Source organism: Aspergillus candidus, assembly GCF_002847045.1.
Source record: "Aspergillus candidus strain CBS 102.13 unplaced genomic scaffold BDW47scaffold_12, whole genome shotgun sequence".
Classification (NCBI taxonomy): domain Eukaryota; kingdom Fungi; phylum Ascomycota; class Eurotiomycetes; order Eurotiales; family Aspergillaceae; genus Aspergillus; species Aspergillus candidus.
Window position 1 is genome coordinate 106,347 of NW_020194017.1, and position 17,523 is coordinate 123,869.

General features: G+C 54.6%; 4 protein-coding genes across 4 annotated transcripts; 2 read left to right on the plus strand and 2 right to left on the minus strand.

Moving 5' to 3' along the window:
* Nucleotides 1-30: 30 nt before the first annotated feature.
* Nucleotides 31-8,041, plus strand: BDW47DRAFT_130780 (type I polyketide synthase; the record flags this gene model as incomplete). Its single annotated transcript, XM_024817167.1, has 14 exons — nucleotides 31-521; nucleotides 576-1,095; nucleotides 1,153-1,276; nucleotides 1,329-1,441; nucleotides 1,495-2,362; nucleotides 2,419-4,565; nucleotides 4,627-4,723; nucleotides 4,778-4,803; nucleotides 4,858-5,718; nucleotides 5,781-6,062; nucleotides 6,146-6,561; nucleotides 6,631-7,056; nucleotides 7,129-7,136; nucleotides 7,176-8,041. The coding sequence occupies 14 exons, from the start codon at nucleotides 31-33 to the stop codon at nucleotides 8,039-8,041; spliced, it is 7,245 nt and encodes a 2,414-aa protein (XP_024673607.1).
* Nucleotides 8,042-8,196: 155 nt separating this feature from the next.
* BDW47DRAFT_124287 (BUD22 family protein) lies at nucleotides 8,197-9,535 on the minus strand (the record flags this gene model as incomplete). Its single annotated transcript, XM_024816225.1, has 2 exons — nucleotides 8,197-9,225; nucleotides 9,305-9,535. The coding sequence occupies 2 exons, from the start codon at nucleotides 9,533-9,535 to the stop codon at nucleotides 8,197-8,199; spliced, it is 1,260 nt and encodes a 419-aa protein (XP_024673608.1).
* Nucleotides 9,536-9,866: 331 nt separating this feature from the next.
* BDW47DRAFT_102777 (complex I 30 kDa subunit family protein) lies at nucleotides 9,867-11,094 on the minus strand. The gene is made up of 3 exons (XM_024811926.1): nucleotides 10,901-11,094; nucleotides 10,185-10,834; nucleotides 9,867-10,127 (listed from the first exon to the last, which is right to left on the minus strand). Exons 1-3 carry the CDS (start codon nucleotides 11,046-11,048, stop codon nucleotides 10,077-10,079), a joined length of 849 nt encoding a protein of 282 aa, XP_024673609.1. The 5' UTR covers nucleotides 11,049-11,094; the 3' UTR covers nucleotides 9,867-10,076.
* Nucleotides 11,095-11,557: 463 nt separating this feature from the next.
* BDW47DRAFT_124289 (CCR4-NOT core ubiquitin-protein ligase subunit MOT2) lies at nucleotides 11,558-17,475 on the plus strand (the record flags this gene model as incomplete). Its single annotated transcript, XM_024816226.1, has 6 exons — nucleotides 11,558-11,610; nucleotides 11,669-11,735; nucleotides 11,822-11,937; nucleotides 12,009-12,377; nucleotides 12,436-14,246; nucleotides 15,236-17,475. 6 exons carry the CDS (start codon nucleotides 11,558-11,560, stop codon nucleotides 17,473-17,475), a joined length of 4,656 nt encoding a protein of 1,551 aa, XP_024673610.1.
* Between the last annotated feature and the right edge of the window lie 48 nt (nucleotides 17,476-17,523).

Genomic DNA, 17,523 nt, shown 5'->3' on the forward strand with positions numbered 1-17,523 from the left:
GACAACAATGTCAAAATCCACCCCCCAACGATGTCGGAGCCACTCGCCATAGTGGGAATGGCGATGCGACTACCAGGAGGAGTCAATAGCGCGGAATCTTTCTGGGATCTCATGAACAGCAAGAGGGATGGGCTCTGCAAGGTTCCAGAGTGCCGGTATAACGTCGAGGCGTTCTGTGACCCCAACAAACTAGGTTCGGTTCGAACGAAATTTGGCTACTTCTTGCAGGACGATCCGGCCAGATTCGACAATGCCTTCTTCTCCATCAGTGGATACGAGGCGTCCAAGTTGGACCCCCAACAACGGCTTCTTCTGGAGGTGATCTGGGAATGCATGGAAAATGGGGGGCAGGTCGGATGGCAAGGAAAAAACATCGGATGCTACGTCGGCGTGTTTGGGGAGGATTGGCTGGATATGTCGAGCAAGGACACTCAGGCGATCAACCGGTATCACGTCCTGAGCACGGGAGACTTTGCACTCTCAAACCGGATGTCTTATGAGTTCGATCTCCACGGTCCCAGGTATGTTGATCAATCCTTTTGCTTGCAAACTAAAGCTGATGGTGCGGCTCCCAGTGTTACTTTGAAAACCGGTTGCTCGTCTTCACTCGTGGGAATGCATGACGCCTGCCAGGCGATCCTGGCAGGCGACTGTGAATCGGCGATTGTTGCCGGAACCAACCTGATTCTCTCGCCTACAATGACGACCACCATGTCTGATAATATGGTCCTTTCACCAAGTGGACTCTGTAGAACATTTGATGCCAAGGCGGATGGATATGGGCGCGGGGAGGCTATCAACGCCTTGTACATCAAACGGTTGGATGATGCTATCCGGGATGGGGATCCGGTCAGAGCTGTCGTCCGAGCCACCGCGACCAACTGCGATGGGAGAACACCCAGCATAACCACACCCGGCTCTGATTCGCAAGTTGAGCTGGTGAAGATGGCTTATTCCAAAGCCGGAATTCGCCCAGAAGAGATTGGAAAGACAGCGTATTTTGAATGCCACGGAACAGGGACCATCATGGGCGATACGGCAGAGACCACGGGAGTTGGCCGCGTATTCGGAAAGGGTGGGATTCTCATTGGAGCTGTGAGCTGCTCTAACCAATCTTCCACAGGAATAGCAATGATCTGACTGATGTACCAGGTAAAACCTAATGTGGGCCATTCAGAGGGAAGCTCTGGTATAACATCCGTTCAAAAGGCAGTGTTGGCGCTGGAGCATAGGACAATTCCGCCAAATATTCATTTCTCAGAACCAAACCCCAAGAGTAAGTGCAGCGCCACGAGGATCATACGAGGCGAGGCTCAACAATCCCATAGTCCCGTTCGAGGACTACAAACTGCAGGTTCCCACCGAAGCTACACCCTGGCCGGAGGATAGGCTCGAGAGAATCAGTGTAAACTGCTTTGGCATTGGGGGATCTAATGCGCATGTAAGAGACTTCCCAGCCGGCAGAGTCGGAGCAGTGTTACTTACCTGGTGCAGGTCATTCTGGACTCAGCAGCCTCTTACTTCAATCCCGCAGCACAAGAAGGCTCATCAGCGATTAAACTACTTGTTACATCGACAAAAGACCAGGACGCACTGGGCAGACGGATCGACTGCTTGACTCATTTCGTCCGCCAAAACGAGCCGAACGAGGCCGACTTGGCTTATACTCTTGGTGAGAGGCGAGAACACCTGAGCCACAGAGCATTTGCAATCTTGGATCCGAAACAGCCACTGCTACCTGAGTCATTTACCAAATCCCAGCATCCAGTGCACGACGTGTGCTTTGTCTTCACGGGTCAAGGGGCTCAATGGACCGGCATGGGCAAGGGGCTCAGCCAGTTTCCTGTGTTTGACGAGACTATACAGGAACTTGATTGCATTCTTTCGTCCATACAGGAGCCCCCATCCTGGAGCATCAGAGAAGAGTTGGCCGATGGCAGCCGCGTCAATGAAACATATCTCAGCCAGCCTCTCTGCACGGCGCTGCAGATCGTACTGGTGAGATTGATGCGAAGCTGGGGCGTTCGCCCGAGCTCGGTGGTTGGCCATTCTAGCGGCGAAATCGCAGCCGCCTATGCGGCCGGGGCAATCACCGCGAAAGCGGCGATTCTCCTCGCCTACTACCGTGGTATTGTGGTGTCACAGCTCAGCACTTGCGGGGGAATGGCAGCTGTTGGCATGAGCGAGCCCGAGGCCCGTTCACATCTTCAGGATGGCGTGGAGATTGCTTGCGTGAATAGTCCTGAATCGGTCACACTCTCAGGTGATGGAGATGCCCTTGAAGCCGTCCTTGAGTCTATCCGCGGGTCTCGACCAGACACATTCTGTCGACGACTACCGGTAAAGGTGGCCTATCATTCCTGTAGGTCTCCTAGCCAGCATACCATCGGTGGTGTGGTTTATATTAACGTTGTGCAGACCACATGCAGGCAGTTGGTGCAAGGTACAAAGAGTGTATAGAGCCTCACATCATCCCTTCTTCATCGATGGTGGCCATGTACTCCAGTGTCGACTGCCAGGTGATTGAAGATCCCCAGCAACTTGATTCTGAATACTGGTGCAGGAACCTGGAACAGCCTGTCCAATTCTGGCGCGCACTGCACAATCGCATCAAGTCAGGTACCGACAGGAGTCTCCTCGTCGAGATAGGACCCCATTCGGCGCTTTCGGCTTCGATCAGGCAGACAATCCAGGGGGCCGTTGAACGAGGCAAAGGCATTGACTATATTCCGACACTTGTCCGGGGAGATGACCCATCTCGAAGCATGTTAAAAGCGGCAGGAAATCTGTATATTCGATCTGTTCCAGTCCGCTTGGCTGCGATCAATGGCCCAGGTACGGTCTTGAATAATGTGCCGTCTTATCCGTGGCAACGAGATATCAAGTTGTGGTCCGAAAGTCGGATGACACACGCTTGGAGGTTTCGAGAGTATCCCCACCATGAACTTCTAGGGAGTAGGTGTCTCGAATCCAGCACGCTGGAGCCAGCATGGCGTAACTTGCTGCGGATCGACACTGTCTCATGGGTCTGGCAACATAAGCTGGACAACAAAATTGTCTTCCCATGTGCGGCTTTTGTGGCAATGATCGGCGAGGCTATTCGACAGACCACTTCCTCGGAGACCTATTCCATCGAAAACCTGATTCTCAAGTCACTACTCATCCTAGAGGACACGGCCTCCACTGAAATTCTCACGACGTTCCGATGTGAGAAGCTCAGCGACTTTGCAGATTCTGGTTGGTTCGACTTCAATGTCGCGGCATACGATGGCCAGAAATGGGTCAGGCATTGCTCGGGGAAAGCTAGACCGGGATGCAGCCAGCCCCAAGCTGCCCCTAACATCCGACCATTCAACCGCCCTGTATCAAGCGACTACTGGTACCAGGCTTTGAGAAAAAGGGGGCTCAACTATGGTCAACGCTTCCAGGGTCTAAAGGCTGTTACGGCTAGCCCCCTCAAGTCTCAAGCTCACGCAACGATCTCCGATGATAGGTCGCTTCACGAAAGCAACTACACTGTACATCCAACCGTTATTGACCATGCTTTGCAGCTTCTGAGTGTTGCGTCTTGTCAGGGACTTACATATCGATCAGGAAAGCGCGGGGTGCCGGCATCGATTGGCCGGTTGTATGTAGGGCGAGGAGCCTTGGATATGGCAGTGAGTGCAACCAGCGATATGAAGGGAGCTATGACCCGTGGTGATGTTCTTGTTTCCGTCGCCAATGAATTAGCAATGTCAATCCAGGACGCGCTGTTCTTCACTCTGGAAAACGATGACGATGCTGCACGAAAGATTCCCTTGGCGAGCCAAGCCTACTGGAGGCAGGATATCGACACCGTGCCGCTTCAGTCTCTACTACCGCTGCCCTCACACGAACGACACGATAAGATTGCCCTATGGGAGAAGCTTTCATTGTTGTATATCATCCAGACGGCCGAGGACCTGATGCATGTTCAACCCTCGGCGGATCATCTGGATCGGTACAAATCATGGATCTTGCATCGTGTGGAGCAAATTAATCATTCAAACAATAGTATGTTCCCAAAGCAGAAGGATTGGTTAGGTCTTACCTCCGGTGCTAGATGCGAACTCATGGAGAGTATTCACCATGAGATTGGTCCCGGGGATATGGGCGCCGTTGCGGAGGCAGCCCGGAAGCTATTCGAAAATTGCACAGATATCATGACAGAAAGAAAGCATGCACTAGATGTCTTACATGAAGGAGGCGCTTTAGACAGACTATACAAATTGCAAGCCGGCTGGACTGACTGGTCTCGATTCCTTGCTTTACTGGGTCACTCGAACCCCAGGCTCAGGATATTGGAGATTGGGGCCGGAACAGGCAGCACAACGTCCTTGCTTCTTGATCATTTGAAATCCCAATCTGGGACTCGCCTTTATTCGACATATATGTACACTGATATATCGTCAGGGTTTTTAGTGCATGCCAAAGAGAAGCTGGCAGGGACTCCTGGGATGGAATACCGGACGCTCGATATCAGCAGGCCTCCTCTAGAGCAAGGTTTCCAAGCGGGGGACTTTGATTTGATAGTTGCTTCCAATGTAAGTTCAAGTCATACTTCCTTTGGTCTTCGCAGTCGATCTGACGCCGAGATATCCACAGGTATTCCATGCTACGCCTAACATCCATGACACATTGGTGAACGTTCATACCCTTCTCCGGCCTGGAGGGTACCTGCTGTTACAAGAGTTATCCCCGGGTGAGTGACGTCTACGAAGCCAATGTTGCGCTATCCTATGGCTAATATAAACAGAGCTGAAATACATCAACTACATCATGGTATTTGAATTTCTACAGCAACGGTATATTGTCACGTACTGACATATCTTCCAGGGTGTTCTTCCAGGATGGTGGGTTGGAGAGGACGAGGGCCGTACGAAAGAACCATACATTCCCCCGAGCGAGTGGCAGACGAAGCTTCTTGACGCAGGGTTCAGCGGCATTGATGCTATGAGCTTCGACAACGAGCCCCCGTTCAATCTGAGCACCACAATGATCTCACGCAGACCTTCCTCATTACCTGATCCTAACCCTGTGTACATTCTGCACGACGGGAGCTTCCCCGAAATGGCACACTTGATAGCTAAGCAGCTGCAGAAAGAGGGTCTAGAGGTTTTCTGGACTACTCTAGAACAGCCACCTCCATCAACTGGCATCATCCTGTCTTTATTGGACGCCACGCGCCCCTTCCTAGCTACCATGTCCCCTGATGAATATGGCTTTTTGCAGCGCATACTAGCCGATGAGAAATGTACCAGGATCGTTTGGGTGACGCAGCCAGCGCAATTCAGTTGTCCAAATCCCCACTTTGGTCTAATTCACGGCTTCGCTCGCACCATACGCTACGAACTGGGTCTCGATTTCGCCGTCATTGAAATGGACCATTGGGACCCACGGTCTCTAGACGGCGTATCCCAGATCGTGCGTAAGCTCGACGCGAGATCCACGGGTGTCATCGATGGTAAGTTGGAGTATGAGTTTATGATACACGAAGGGAAAGTACATATCTCTCGGTTCGAATGGCTGGCGTTGGAGGATGTTCCAACAAATTACCTGTCTCGCCCTGCTACGCAGACACTGGACATTGGCAGTTACGGCATTCTAGACACTGTCAGATGGGCGCCTACCAACGTGGAAGATCCGATGGATGGGCAGGTAGAGGTTGGCATCGAATATGTCGGACTTAATTTCAGGGTAAGTACCGGTTCCCTTTCCAGGAGTGTCCCACAGGCTTACTTGCTAATCACCATGTTCAGGACATGATGGTATCATTGGGGGTGATGGGTAGTAAGGAGGAACTTGGTTTTGAGGCAGCAGGTATCATCACTCGGATAGGCAACGAAGTCCAAGGTCTCCAGGAAGGAGATAGAGTCATTGTTCTCGATCTCGGTACGCTCTGTGAACGCAAAGTCACATCGCAAAAGAAATGTGTCCCTATTCCACCCGATCTGTCCCTTCAAGACGCAGCCACCATGTCGGCAGTGTTTCTCACTGCGATCTACGCCTTGATCGATGTCGGTCAACTCGAAGAGGGCCAGGTATACGCCCCACCCCTTCCTCCTCCCCAGACATATATAGATAGTTACGTTTGTTGGAATATGATAGATGCTAACGGCAATAGTCGGTGTTGATACACTCTGCTTGTGGCGGGGTCGGCCTGGCAGCCATTCAGATTTGCCAGATGAAAGGCGCCATTATATATGCAACCGTCGGAAGCGACGACAAGGCCGACTATTTAACCAGTGAGATCGGGATCCCAAAAAACCGTATCTTCAACTCAAGGGACGACTCTTTCGTTCGAGACTTAATGCGAGAAACCCAAAACCGTGGTGTTGACATTGTGTTGAACTCCTTGGCGGGCGAGTTGCTGCACGCGTCCTGGAATTGCGTCGCCAAATTTGGCAAGATGCTGGAATTAGGAAAGAGAGATTTTCTCGGCCATGGAATCCTGCCCATGTCGAATTTTGCCTCAAACCGTAGTTTCATCGGCGTGGATGTGCTCCAGCTAGCCCAAGAATGCCCTGAAAAAATAGAGAGGTAAGCAAGCTTTCGTGTCGTGCCGTGTTGCTCGTGAGGCGACTAGCGCTAAACAATAGACTCTTGCAGGCTGTTCAGAAAATTGATTGCTCTCTACGAAGCGCGCCATATCCGGCCTATTCGTCCAGTCAGTGTGTTTGCTGCCGCCGATATTACGCAGGCGTTTCGGTACATGCAAACTGGGACTCACAAGGGAAAGATAGTCGTGGAGATGCACGGCAACAAAGGTATCTCTGGCCAGGCCTGTGAGGCATCGTTGACCCTATCTCCGACCTCGTCATACTTGCTCGTTGGTGGGCTCGGGGGCATCGGTAGGGTTGTCTCGCAGTGGATGGTGGACCGCGGAGCGAGAAATTTTGTTTTTCTCTCCAGGACGGCGGGCCAGAGTGACTCTGATCGAGGTTTCCTTGAAGATCTAGAATCCCAGGGCTGCCATGTTATTCCTGTAGTGGGAAGCGCCACTGATATTAACGATATCAAACGGGCAGTGGCTCTGTGTCCGAATGGGATTGCCGGTGCCATTCACTTGTCCGCGGTGCTTAAGGTATTCTTCCATCTTTGACAAAGACCGATAGGTGCATGGTACTGATGAAACGAACCTGTATAGGACAGAGATTTTGGAAAGATGTCCCATGAGGAATGGAGAGAGTGCGTGGAGCCGAAAGCAGATGGGGCATGGCGCTTACACCAGGCACTGCAATCCACCCCGCTGGACTTCTTCGTGGTGGTCGGCTCTGTCATCGGCCTCGGTGGTAACTCAGGCCAGGCCAACTACGCTGCGGCGAACTCTTTCTTGGATTCTCTCGTCAGCTACCGTCGGTCCAAGGGGCTCGTTGCATCAACTCTGAACCTAGGAGTCATTGACGGCATCGGGCTGGTTTCGAAAGACCGCAAGTTGATGGACTGGGCCAGGGTTGGGTCCTTACGATTCGTCGACGAAGACGAAGTGCTGAAGGCGCTCGACGTTGCAATCCGCCGTTCTCGCCTTGTTGAGGATCGTTCGTCAGAGGCGCTGAAGTCATCCGTGCTCCCTATAGGCTTCAGCAACACCAAGCCGCTCTCCGAACTAGGCGTCAGACCGCTATGGTGCAACGACGCGCGCTTCGGGCAGTACGCTAACGTCGAGAATACCATGGACCAGACGCCTGTATCCGAGATAGATCGGATTCGGGAATTCCTCGTCCAGGCGGAAGCTGATCCAAGTATTCTGGACAACGAGTCGAGCGAGGAATTGATCAGACAGGAACTCGGCCGGTTGATTGGCTCGCACGTTCCTCACGCTCAGGGATACTCCGCGGATGAGTGGGATAATACGCCCATTGACTCGCTGATGACTATTGAGATTAGGAATTGGTTCCGTCGGAACTTGGGCCTGGAAGTCAGTGCGGTGGATATTTCCAAGGCGGGCACGGTGGGAGGCTTGAGCAAGGTGACTATGAAAGCATTGCGTGAAAAGGTTGGACGGGGGAGCGCATCATAATTGAGCTGGTGATAGAGATGTTTTACAATAACTGCAATAGTGATATATATGTTTTGCAATAACTGCAAAAGTGATATCATACGAATCATATACTCCCGTGGTACATAGTACCATTCACGCTTGTTAGATATTTGGATATATACACTCTGACCCACCTAATCAAACACCATCTTCTTACCCTGAAACGCAGCAATGTTCTTCTGCTCCTTCGCCTTCTTCGCCGCCTCCCAAGACGGATGCAGCGGTTTATTATCTTGAGGAGGAGGGGGCTTCCTCGCCATGTGTCCATTCCCATCTCCGCCATTCCGCGAGGGAAACGAAGAACGACCATCCCCCCGATCGTACCCCCCCCTCCCACCACCATGTCTCCGTTCCCCACCCGTCGCCCCCCTCTTCATATCCCACCCATTATCCCGGCTCCGTCTCGCCATCGCCTGCTCCTGCTTAACGTGGTTCGCACCCGTCCCGTACTTCTTTTCCCAAAGCGCGCGGCGCGCCTGCTGGCCCATGCGGTTTTTGCGGGGCGCGGCGACCCCGCTGTCCGCTGCGTCTTCGGGCTCGGATTCGGAGCCGGAGAAGTAGCCGCCCATTGTTAGAGATGGGAGGAAGGTGGTTGTTGTTGGTTTGATCCGGGGTTGGGCTTTTTGTTGCTTTTGCGGGGGGGATGTAGGGGAGGGGGAGCGCGATGGGGAGATGGACATTGCGTTTCGCGGTGGGCGGGAGGATTCAGAGTCGGATTCGGAGTCGGATGCGAGTTGGTTGGAGTATTGGGCTAGGTCCATGTCGTCGTCGGAGTCGTCGCCGGCTGCTATGGCGCGGGGTTCACCCTCTTCTTCGTCTTCGTCTTCGTCGGCTGTTGTAGGTCGTTCACTCCGTTTCGGCTTCGCCTGGTCCTTCTTCTGCGCACCCTTCGCTGCCTGACTGCCCTTCTTCCCCGCCGCCGACATATCATCCAATCCCATGATCTCCCTTATCCCATCCATGATACCCGGCAAGACATTCTTGACAGGAGTTGACTTGCACAGTAGCCCCATGACATTCGCTTCCGCCTCGGACGAGGGCCCACCCGCAGCGAGCTTCCTTGACTGCTGGAACTCGGCGAACGTGGTCGACTCGGCGATGCGTTTCGTTCTCGATAGTTGTTTGAAAATGTGTTTTTTGGCCGCAACTGTGAAATCGAGTGTCTATTTCAAATACATCCAGTGAGTCCACTTTCCCCTAGCCTATAGAATAGTAAGAAAGAAGAAAAAGAGAGAGAAATACCTTCAAAACCTGCACCTCCTCCGCCAATCGCGCCAGCGTCCTTCTACTCCCCGGCTGCGCCTTCGCCGTCTTCTCCCGCCGACCCATCTTCTGGCGCTCGGAGATCCGTGCGGCCTTGAAGGCGCGCGACAGCACGATCACGCTCTGGTCGAACTTTTGCGATAGCCGGATGGCTTGGAGGGACTGTGGGGCGGGTGGCTCCGCGAGGTCGGCGAGTTTGCGTTTGGGCATTTTGTTTTCTTTGTTTCGTTTTTCTGGACTGATCTCTGTGTAAGTTGAGCTTTTTGTCGGCGGTTGTCTGTAGTTTATGCGACTCGTGTGATGTGCTTGATGTTGGAGTATCAAGATAGAGAGAAGTTTGTTGTTATCGATCGACGGAAGTTTTTCGGCGCCAAGACCGGCGGACTGCCTAAAGCGGATTTGGCGTCTGGTTTGGGAGATCGGTTGGCGCTTGGTTATGCCGGGCCTGTGATTGGTTTTGCGGGTTTATCATTGGGTGTGAAATTATATGTACTGTTATACTAAACACATACAATGAATGATATGATATGATATATTAGATGGGAAATTGATCATTGGAAAATAAATACAAGAAAAGGAAAAGAAAAGGAAGAGAGAAGAAGAGACAAAACGGACAATGAAAAACTTCCTAGCATTATAGAAGCTGTTCTTCTACATTTAGATCTACATCTTATCCCGTTGAAGTGACGATCCAGTAGGCGCGATATATACATACAGAAAAAGCAACTGAATTACGAATACATTGAGAGCTCTATTTCTTTTCCTCAGGCTTTTCCTCCGGCTTGGGAGTAGGGAGTTTGAACTGCTCACGTTAGTCTCGGTCACAATATCATACTGCAGGAGAACCGGGTGAACTTACCGACTCAGGAGTCTTGTCATTACCAGGACCAACAGGCTCCCAAGAAGTGCTGCCACCCTCGAAGTTCCGGAACGCCTGGGTCAGTTCCAGCGGCTCAATGACAATCCGCTTCTTCTCCTCATCATATCGCAGCTCCGTGTATCCGGTCAGAGGGAAATCCTTGCGCAGCGGGTGGCCGTCAAAGCCGTAGTCGGTCATGATGCGACGCAGATCGGGGTGGCCGGAGAAGAAGACGCCGAACATGTCATAAACTTCACGCTCGTACCAGAGGGCACCCTCGAACAGGCCCGTCACGCTAGGGACCGGGTTGGCCTCGTCGGCGTAGGTCTTGACGCGGATGCGCGAGTTGTGTCGCACGCTGAGCATGTTGTAGACGACCTCGAATCGCTGGTCCTTGGTCGGGTAATCGACCGCCGTGATATCGGAGATCTGCGTGAACTCGCCCGCCGTGTGGTTCTTCAGGAAGCTCATCACCGGGATGATCCCCGACGGAGGCACGTGGATGGACAGCTCGTCCTTCCACACCGAGAACTGCTGCACGTACTTGGGCATACACGACATGACGTACTGGCCGTAGCTGTGCAGGCTTTCGGCCTTGTCCTGGTGCTTGTCCGCCGGGTTGACGACGGGTCGACGGAGGGTTTCGGGGGCTATAACACTGTCTGATTAGAAAGGCACCCTTGCCAATTACCAATGTCAATTGTCTTTCCACGTACCGGGACGCTCAACCGTGCGGTAATTCGGAGGCTCGCTGGTGTACTGCAGAGCCGTCGAAGAGAAGGGACGGCAGACCCGGGGCGACCGGACAGCGGCCGTCAGCGACCGGCCAGAGCCCAATCGCATCAAAGAGCGAGCAGAGGCCATGATGGACGAACAATTGTGGAGAGAGCGGATGGAGGGGAGAAAGCGCGACGGCGAGGGAGGGAGTGGAGGGACATTGATTGCAGGGAGCTTTTCGGGTTCGAGTGCAGTCCCGTGATTTGATCACGTGTGTGTTACATAATATCTGACCTAAGCCATGCAAACCGCGCAAACCGGTGCAAACCCAACGCCAGCTTCGATTCCTCTTCTCGTCTCTTCATTTCTCTCTCTTCGCCGCTCATCGACTTCTTCATCTCACTTTCGCCAACTCCCTCTCTGCAACCTCGTCTCCACACATTTCCCCTCTCTTTCTACCGCTCTTTCTTCCCTTGCTCGGTTTCTTCCCCTCCCCCCTGAGCTCTCGTTCTTGTCTACTTTGGTCCGCGACGAAGTTTTAACCGTTCCCCTCCTTCCCCCCCTGCTGCCGCTTCTCTAGATCGCCTGACGAGCGTGCTGCTTCGTATCGCGACTGCCGTTCCTTGACTGTACATCCTCATAATCTCACGAACATAATGTCAAATCGTCAACAGATCGACTCCGTCATCGACGATGACGATGAGTTCTGGTATGTGTGGTCTTGAGGCGTGATGGTTATTCCTGGACTGACGAACTGTCCTCTCTAGCCCCCTCTGTATCGAGGAGTTCGACCTGTCCGACAAGAACTTCAAGCCGTGTCCGTGTGGGTATCAGGTACGTGGTCGCCTCCACCGCCTTCCCAGTCGCCCTCGGGACTCGACACGTACGCGATTGGACCATTTCTGACGTGGTGAATGTAGATTTGCCAATTTTGCTACAACAATATCAAAACCCACAGCGAAGAAGGCCGGTGTCCTAACTGCCGACGTCCCTATGATGAAAGTACCATCCAGTACAAGGTGCCCGATGCCGATGAGTACGTGGTGTTCCGGATTTCTCCTTGCGCCCCCCCGGTCCTTGGCGCTAACCCCCAATCTCCCAATCTAGATTCAAGGCAGACTTGGCGTTGAAACACCGAAAGGCCGCCGCCGCGAAGAAGAAGGAAGCCGAGAAGCGCGAGATCGAGGCTTCCAGTCGCAAAAACCTGGCTGGCGTGCGGGTGGTCCAGAAGAACCTCGTTTATGTCATCGGCCTCAATCCGACGATACGCGACGAGCACCAACTCCTGCAGACCCTGCGTGGCCCCGAGTACTTTGGGCAGTATGGCGATATCGAGAAGATCGTCGTGAGCAAGGCCAAGCCGGGCGGCAATCCGAACCAGGGCATCGGCGTCTATGTGACGTACACGAGGAAGAGCGATGCGGCCACGTGCATTGCTGCGGTGGATGGGTCGGCCAATGGTGATCGAGTTCTCCGGTAGGTGATAAGGTATCCTTTCTTCCATTCCCCCTCCCATGTGCTGACGGGATGCTAGGGCACAATACGGCACGACCAAGTACTGCTCGTCCTTCCTGCGCAACGAACAATGCCACAATCGGAACTGCACCTTCTTGCATGAGACCGGCGAGGATAGCGAGAGCTACAGTCGACAGGACCTCTCGTCGATGAACACCCTTTCCAGTCAACGGTCGAACGGCGCACCGAGCGGGCCCAGTCACACCGTCCCTCCCCATGTCGCACGGTCGTCCGCTCAGCCGATCTCGCAACCCATGCGCCGGCAACCGAGTAAAGACGACGGGAACGGTGGCCGCGCTCCGGATGGGCCGGCGCTCCCGTCATCGGCGAGCTGGGCGAACAAGGACAGCGCGATCAATCGGACGAGACGCGCGAGTCTGACCGGGAGCCAGGCATCGCAGAGCCCACGGCCCGCGAACGCAGCAGTGGCCACGCCTCCGCCCGATGAGCCAAAGCGGCCCGAGAAGCAGTCCGCCAGCGCACCGGACCGTCGTGAAACGCCGCCCCCTCAGGAGGCCGCCCCATCGGCAGCGAATTCCCCGCGCCAATCGCGGACCCCGACCGACCCGATGACGTCCATCCTGGAGAACCTGATCAAGGCGGTCAACTCCCCCGACTTCAAGTTCATCTTCTCCCCGGCCGGTCTCTCGTCCGAAGAAGCGGCCCGCATCGAGAACCACCCGTCGTTCATCGATCCGTATGGTGGTGTCAAGCGCCGGGCGATGCGCGAGAGAGCGGAACACGAGCGTGCGCGGAGCGACCAGGAGATCGTGCAGACGGCTGTCGCCGAAGAAGACAGTCGCGAGAGCGGCAGTCTGCAACTGGGCGGGGAACCCGACGATCTGAACCCTCCGCGCGGCCGGATCAGCCGCGAGTCCCATGGCGCCATTCAGCCGCCGTCGCAGCAAGGCACGACGACGAACTCGGTGGTCGGGTCCCCCGTTTCCGCCGCCAGTCATCAGTTCCAGAATCTGAACCTGGGTGGTCGCAGCCTGACGCCGTTGCAGCAGCAACAGTTGATGCTGCTCAAGTCCGCGAGCAACCAGCAGGCGGCCATCGACCCCTTGCAGGGTGCCATCAGCCCGGCTTCCTTGGAACAGGCGGCCCAGGTCCGCCAGGGCTTGATCCAGTCCCAGATGGCTCAGTTCAATGCCATGCAGGCCCAGAACCGACAGAATTCCCGCTTCTCCTTCAGCAACGAGGCCGGCTCGAAGAATCTTCCCAATGTCCGCATGTTGAACCAGCAGGCGTCGATGCTACAGTCCGGGACGCCGAACCCGCTGGCCGCACCCAGTCCCCAGCACGGGCTGGCCAACAACTTCTACACCAGTGGGGTGCAAGGGCCGCCCCCCGGGTTGAAGACGGCCGGAACCCCTCCGATCAGCGGGGGTGGGATGTTCGCCCAGGGCCACGGGTTCACGACCAACACGGCCCTGGGAGGCAACCTCGGCAAGCAGGAGGCCAATCCAGAGTTGATGCGCGAGCTGCTGCGCGGCCGCAGCGGTACAAACGCCGGTGGTTTACAGGGGCAGGAGGCCGCTAAGCGTGAGTTTATGTTTCCTTTTCTCCAGCAACACCAGACCCCCCCTCCCCTGACTCCCACCGCCAATGGCCTTCTGAGCTCTTTCTATGGCGCCCAATCCGGGAATCTCTCCGAGACGGGCCCACAGAAGCAGAAGAAGAAGGGGAAGAAGCAGAGACACGCTAACACTTCCTCCGGTGGAGGCGGTGTAGTAGATCTTGCGGACCCGAGTATCCTGCAGGCAAGGATGCACCAGGTCGGTGCGAATGCTGCTGCTGGGCAAGCGCTGTATGGGAGTCAGGGTCAAGGTGGGTACAATCCCACCATGATGTATGGAGGCGGCGGGTTCAACCGCTGGTGATTGCTCTTTACCCCCCATTTTCCCCATTCTTCCTTTCCCACTTCATCCATCTTCACTTCTTGATCTTGTTTTGATGATCATCGCGTTGTGTCTTTTCCCATTTGGTCTTTTTCTGCATGTTTGCCCGTCTCTTTTTTGGTGTCTTTGTTTCTACTTTTCTTCCCCTCTTGCGTTATGACATGATATCATATTTCTTTTAGATGGGTGCAGGATCTGTTCTCGGTCTTCGAATTCTCATTCGTGCAACTTTTGCGACTTATTCCTGCAACGAAGCATTGAGCAATCGGCTTTGAAAAGAACAAGTTTATCGGGCTCGGCGTGGTTCTGGCGTTCGACTGGATGGGTTTCTATTCTGTTCTCCATGCGTTTCCTTCTGTTTTCCCTGTTCTGTTTCTATACACCGTGATCTGTTTGTCGACATCCGCTTGGATGTCAGCCATCGTCGTCTTTACTAGACGCATCCTGGCTCCTGAACATTCCCTTTACTGGTGACAGCTGTGTGTCTGGTTTTTCTCTTGCTTTCTATTTTTGCATCCCAGCTGGGTTGATCTTTCAGCACCTTGGTGGCCCATTCGGTCTAATCATGGCCTTATGTACGTTAACCTCCCTGCCCTGGCCTTCATATACCGAAGCGGGGCCTTCTATTCGAAACACAGTTTCTCACGACTATTTTTCATATAGACCTGCCCTCTGTCTGTCTGGTCAACCCGGCCGGGACCTTTCGTGTAATTAATTCAACTGCCCCTTTCGTATTTTCGTCGTTTTATTGTCTTTTGCCTGGCGCGTATCGGCTTTTCTGCTTTCTTTTTCTTCTTTTTGTCTTATCTTGTTCAAGCGTTTGGTTTACTTCGAGCTTCTACCTTCTCCGTCGCGGCCGCTTCTTTTACCTCGTCACCCACGTCCTTCCTGGCAGCAGTACTGACTGTGGATGCTTAGTTGACGAAGACTTCCCTCCTCTGGGCGCTCCCGCCAAAGACAAGCGTCCGGTTGACAGCTTCGGGTTTCTCGGTCGATCGCATCTTCATGCGGAACCCCAGGTATCGGCACGTTCGGGGACGCCGACCCTTCCCCCCGGCCTTCCTTTGCCACACTCACATCCTGTGTCAAGCCTAATCCAACACACCACAAACCCTCCTAGCCCGGCATCATCAACCGCTATTCTTCCGCCTGGCTTGAACATTCCGTTCCACCGGCTGGGTACCCCGTCCCAAGGATTGCATGAATCCTCTCGTCACGCATCCCCCGAGCCTTCGGATACGGCAGAGAATGTTCCCCCCTCCAGTCGGACAAAGAATGCCTCCGAGATCTCCCTGGGATCGCCTGTTCCCAAATCCGCGCAGAAGGCTCGTACGCAGTCGAAGGACGAACGCCCAATCGCTACTGGAAGGAAAGCGGGGAAGTCCAAGGCTGGTGTGACTGCTGACGGGGAGCCATCAATAGCTTCGCGAGGCAAACCCATGAAACTTGATCTTCCTTTGGACACCGTCCCGGCTGCAGAAGCTCCCAAGGTCGAGCCATCGGTCCAACCTGTATCCGTCCAGGGTGCCGCCCCCCACTCCGCCGTGGGCTCGCGTCCAAATACACCTTTGACCGGCGTTTCGCGTACCTCGGATTCTCCAGTGCCCCGTCAACCTCGAGTGCTTCGTGTTGTGGACACCCCGAAGGCCGAAACCCCACCTCCTATTTCCGCCACCCAGTCTGTCTACTCATTGCCGGGGGTCAACAAAGTGCGGTCCAGGAGACCAAGTGTTTCATCGCTGAGCCGTCCGGATACGCCTGGTGACATCGGGTCAGAAGCGGATCTCTACACGTCGGCCTCGGTCTCCCGTGCCAACTCCCCGCCTGCTTCTTCACGGATTGGCTCGGCCCCCGTACGGAGTGTGACCAAGAGCCAAGCCAAGAAAGAGCGACGACAGAAAGCCAAAGAGGCTGAAATCAAAAAACAGGAGGTGACGACGGTAGAGGAACCAGTGCAGGCGCCTATCATTGGCAGAAAGCGCAAGACCAAGAAGGCGCCTGTCATCAGCCACGAGTCGTCTAACGCCGCGACGGATAATAATGCTGCTCCTGGAAAGTCCGATGGGGATATTCCCGGTAAGACGGAATCCAAGGTCGAAGCGACAAAAAAAACGAAGCCCAAGGACAAACCGGCAGAGACGAAGCCGAGTCCCGCTGAAGAGAAAGAGACTCCGGCCCAGAAGGCTGCCACCGAGGCGTGGCGTGCCAGGAACACCGTGGAACAAATGATCAACGACTCCGAGGCGTCCGGTGTCCCTATCCGGGAACTGTTTGGCGAACGGACCTCGTCGTTGCAGGCCCTACTCGCTAGACTGCACAAGTCGGGTGACCTGGACCTCAACAACCACCCTCTGTTCAACCCTCCGAATCTCAGTCAGCGCTTCGACATGAAGTGTAATTCCGATGACTACGACCTCCTGAAGCAGCCTATCGAGCTAAACGAGGAGCACCGCAAGACTTTGCTGCGTGGAGAGCCCATTCGCATCCATTCCGACTCCAACTCGCTCAAGGATCGCTGCCTGATCAGCCCCCGCGGGTGCGTTCTCCACCACCTTTCTCCCGAAGAGGAAGACCGATATCTCGCCCTCGAGAACAGCATCTCCTGGGCAATGGATTCCTTTCACGAGTATCCGGCAGTCCCAATCACGCAGCCTGACTTAACCAACCGCGGAGGCGACCTCGACGCCCTGTTCGCGACCCCGGAGAATTTCAACGTCTGCTGGGTCGACGAGACATCCGGCGGTCTCTCGTCTGCCTCGCCGACCGCAGATCTGGACGTCTCAGAGAGCTCCTTCACCGCGGGCCTTCCTCCCAACGTCCTCTCAGCCATGGAAGCGGACAGCAATCGCACCCACAACTGGGCGATCACCAACACAGCCGAGCTGGTGAACGCAACAACTACTTCGGTGCGGTCCTTCGCCGCAGCCACCGCGAAACACATGCTGGGCGCCGCAGGCGTCGTCATGGGCAACATGCCAGACCTGGACGATGTGGTCGGCATGACCGACGCAGAACTCCGCTCTTTTGCCGTCAAATCGCAAAAGGAACTCGAGTCGTCGCGCAAGGAGCTGGACGGTATCGACAAGAAGGTGGGCGCCTTGGTCAAGCGGAACAAGAAGCTGGCGCAGCAGGCGCTCACCACCGCGGTGGATGCTTAACTTACGGGCGTGGGTGAAGCTTGGCGACGCATCTATCCATTTGTAAAT

Bases quoted from the DNA above. Each gene is read 5' to 3' on its own strand.
- BDW47DRAFT_102777 (XM_024811926.1), bottom strand. From the start codon at position 11,048: ATGGCCTCTGCTCGCTCTTTGATGCGATTGGGCTCTGGCCGGTCGCTG. The intron at 10,835-10,900 runs GTACGTGGAAAG...ACAGTGTTATAG, and splicing joins CCGCACGGTTGAGCGTCCCG to CCCCCGAAACCCTCCGTCGA. The intron at 10,128-10,184 runs GTAAGTTCACCC...TAACGTGAGCAG, and splicing joins ATGACAAGACTCCTGAGTCG to TTCAAACTCCCTACTCCCAA.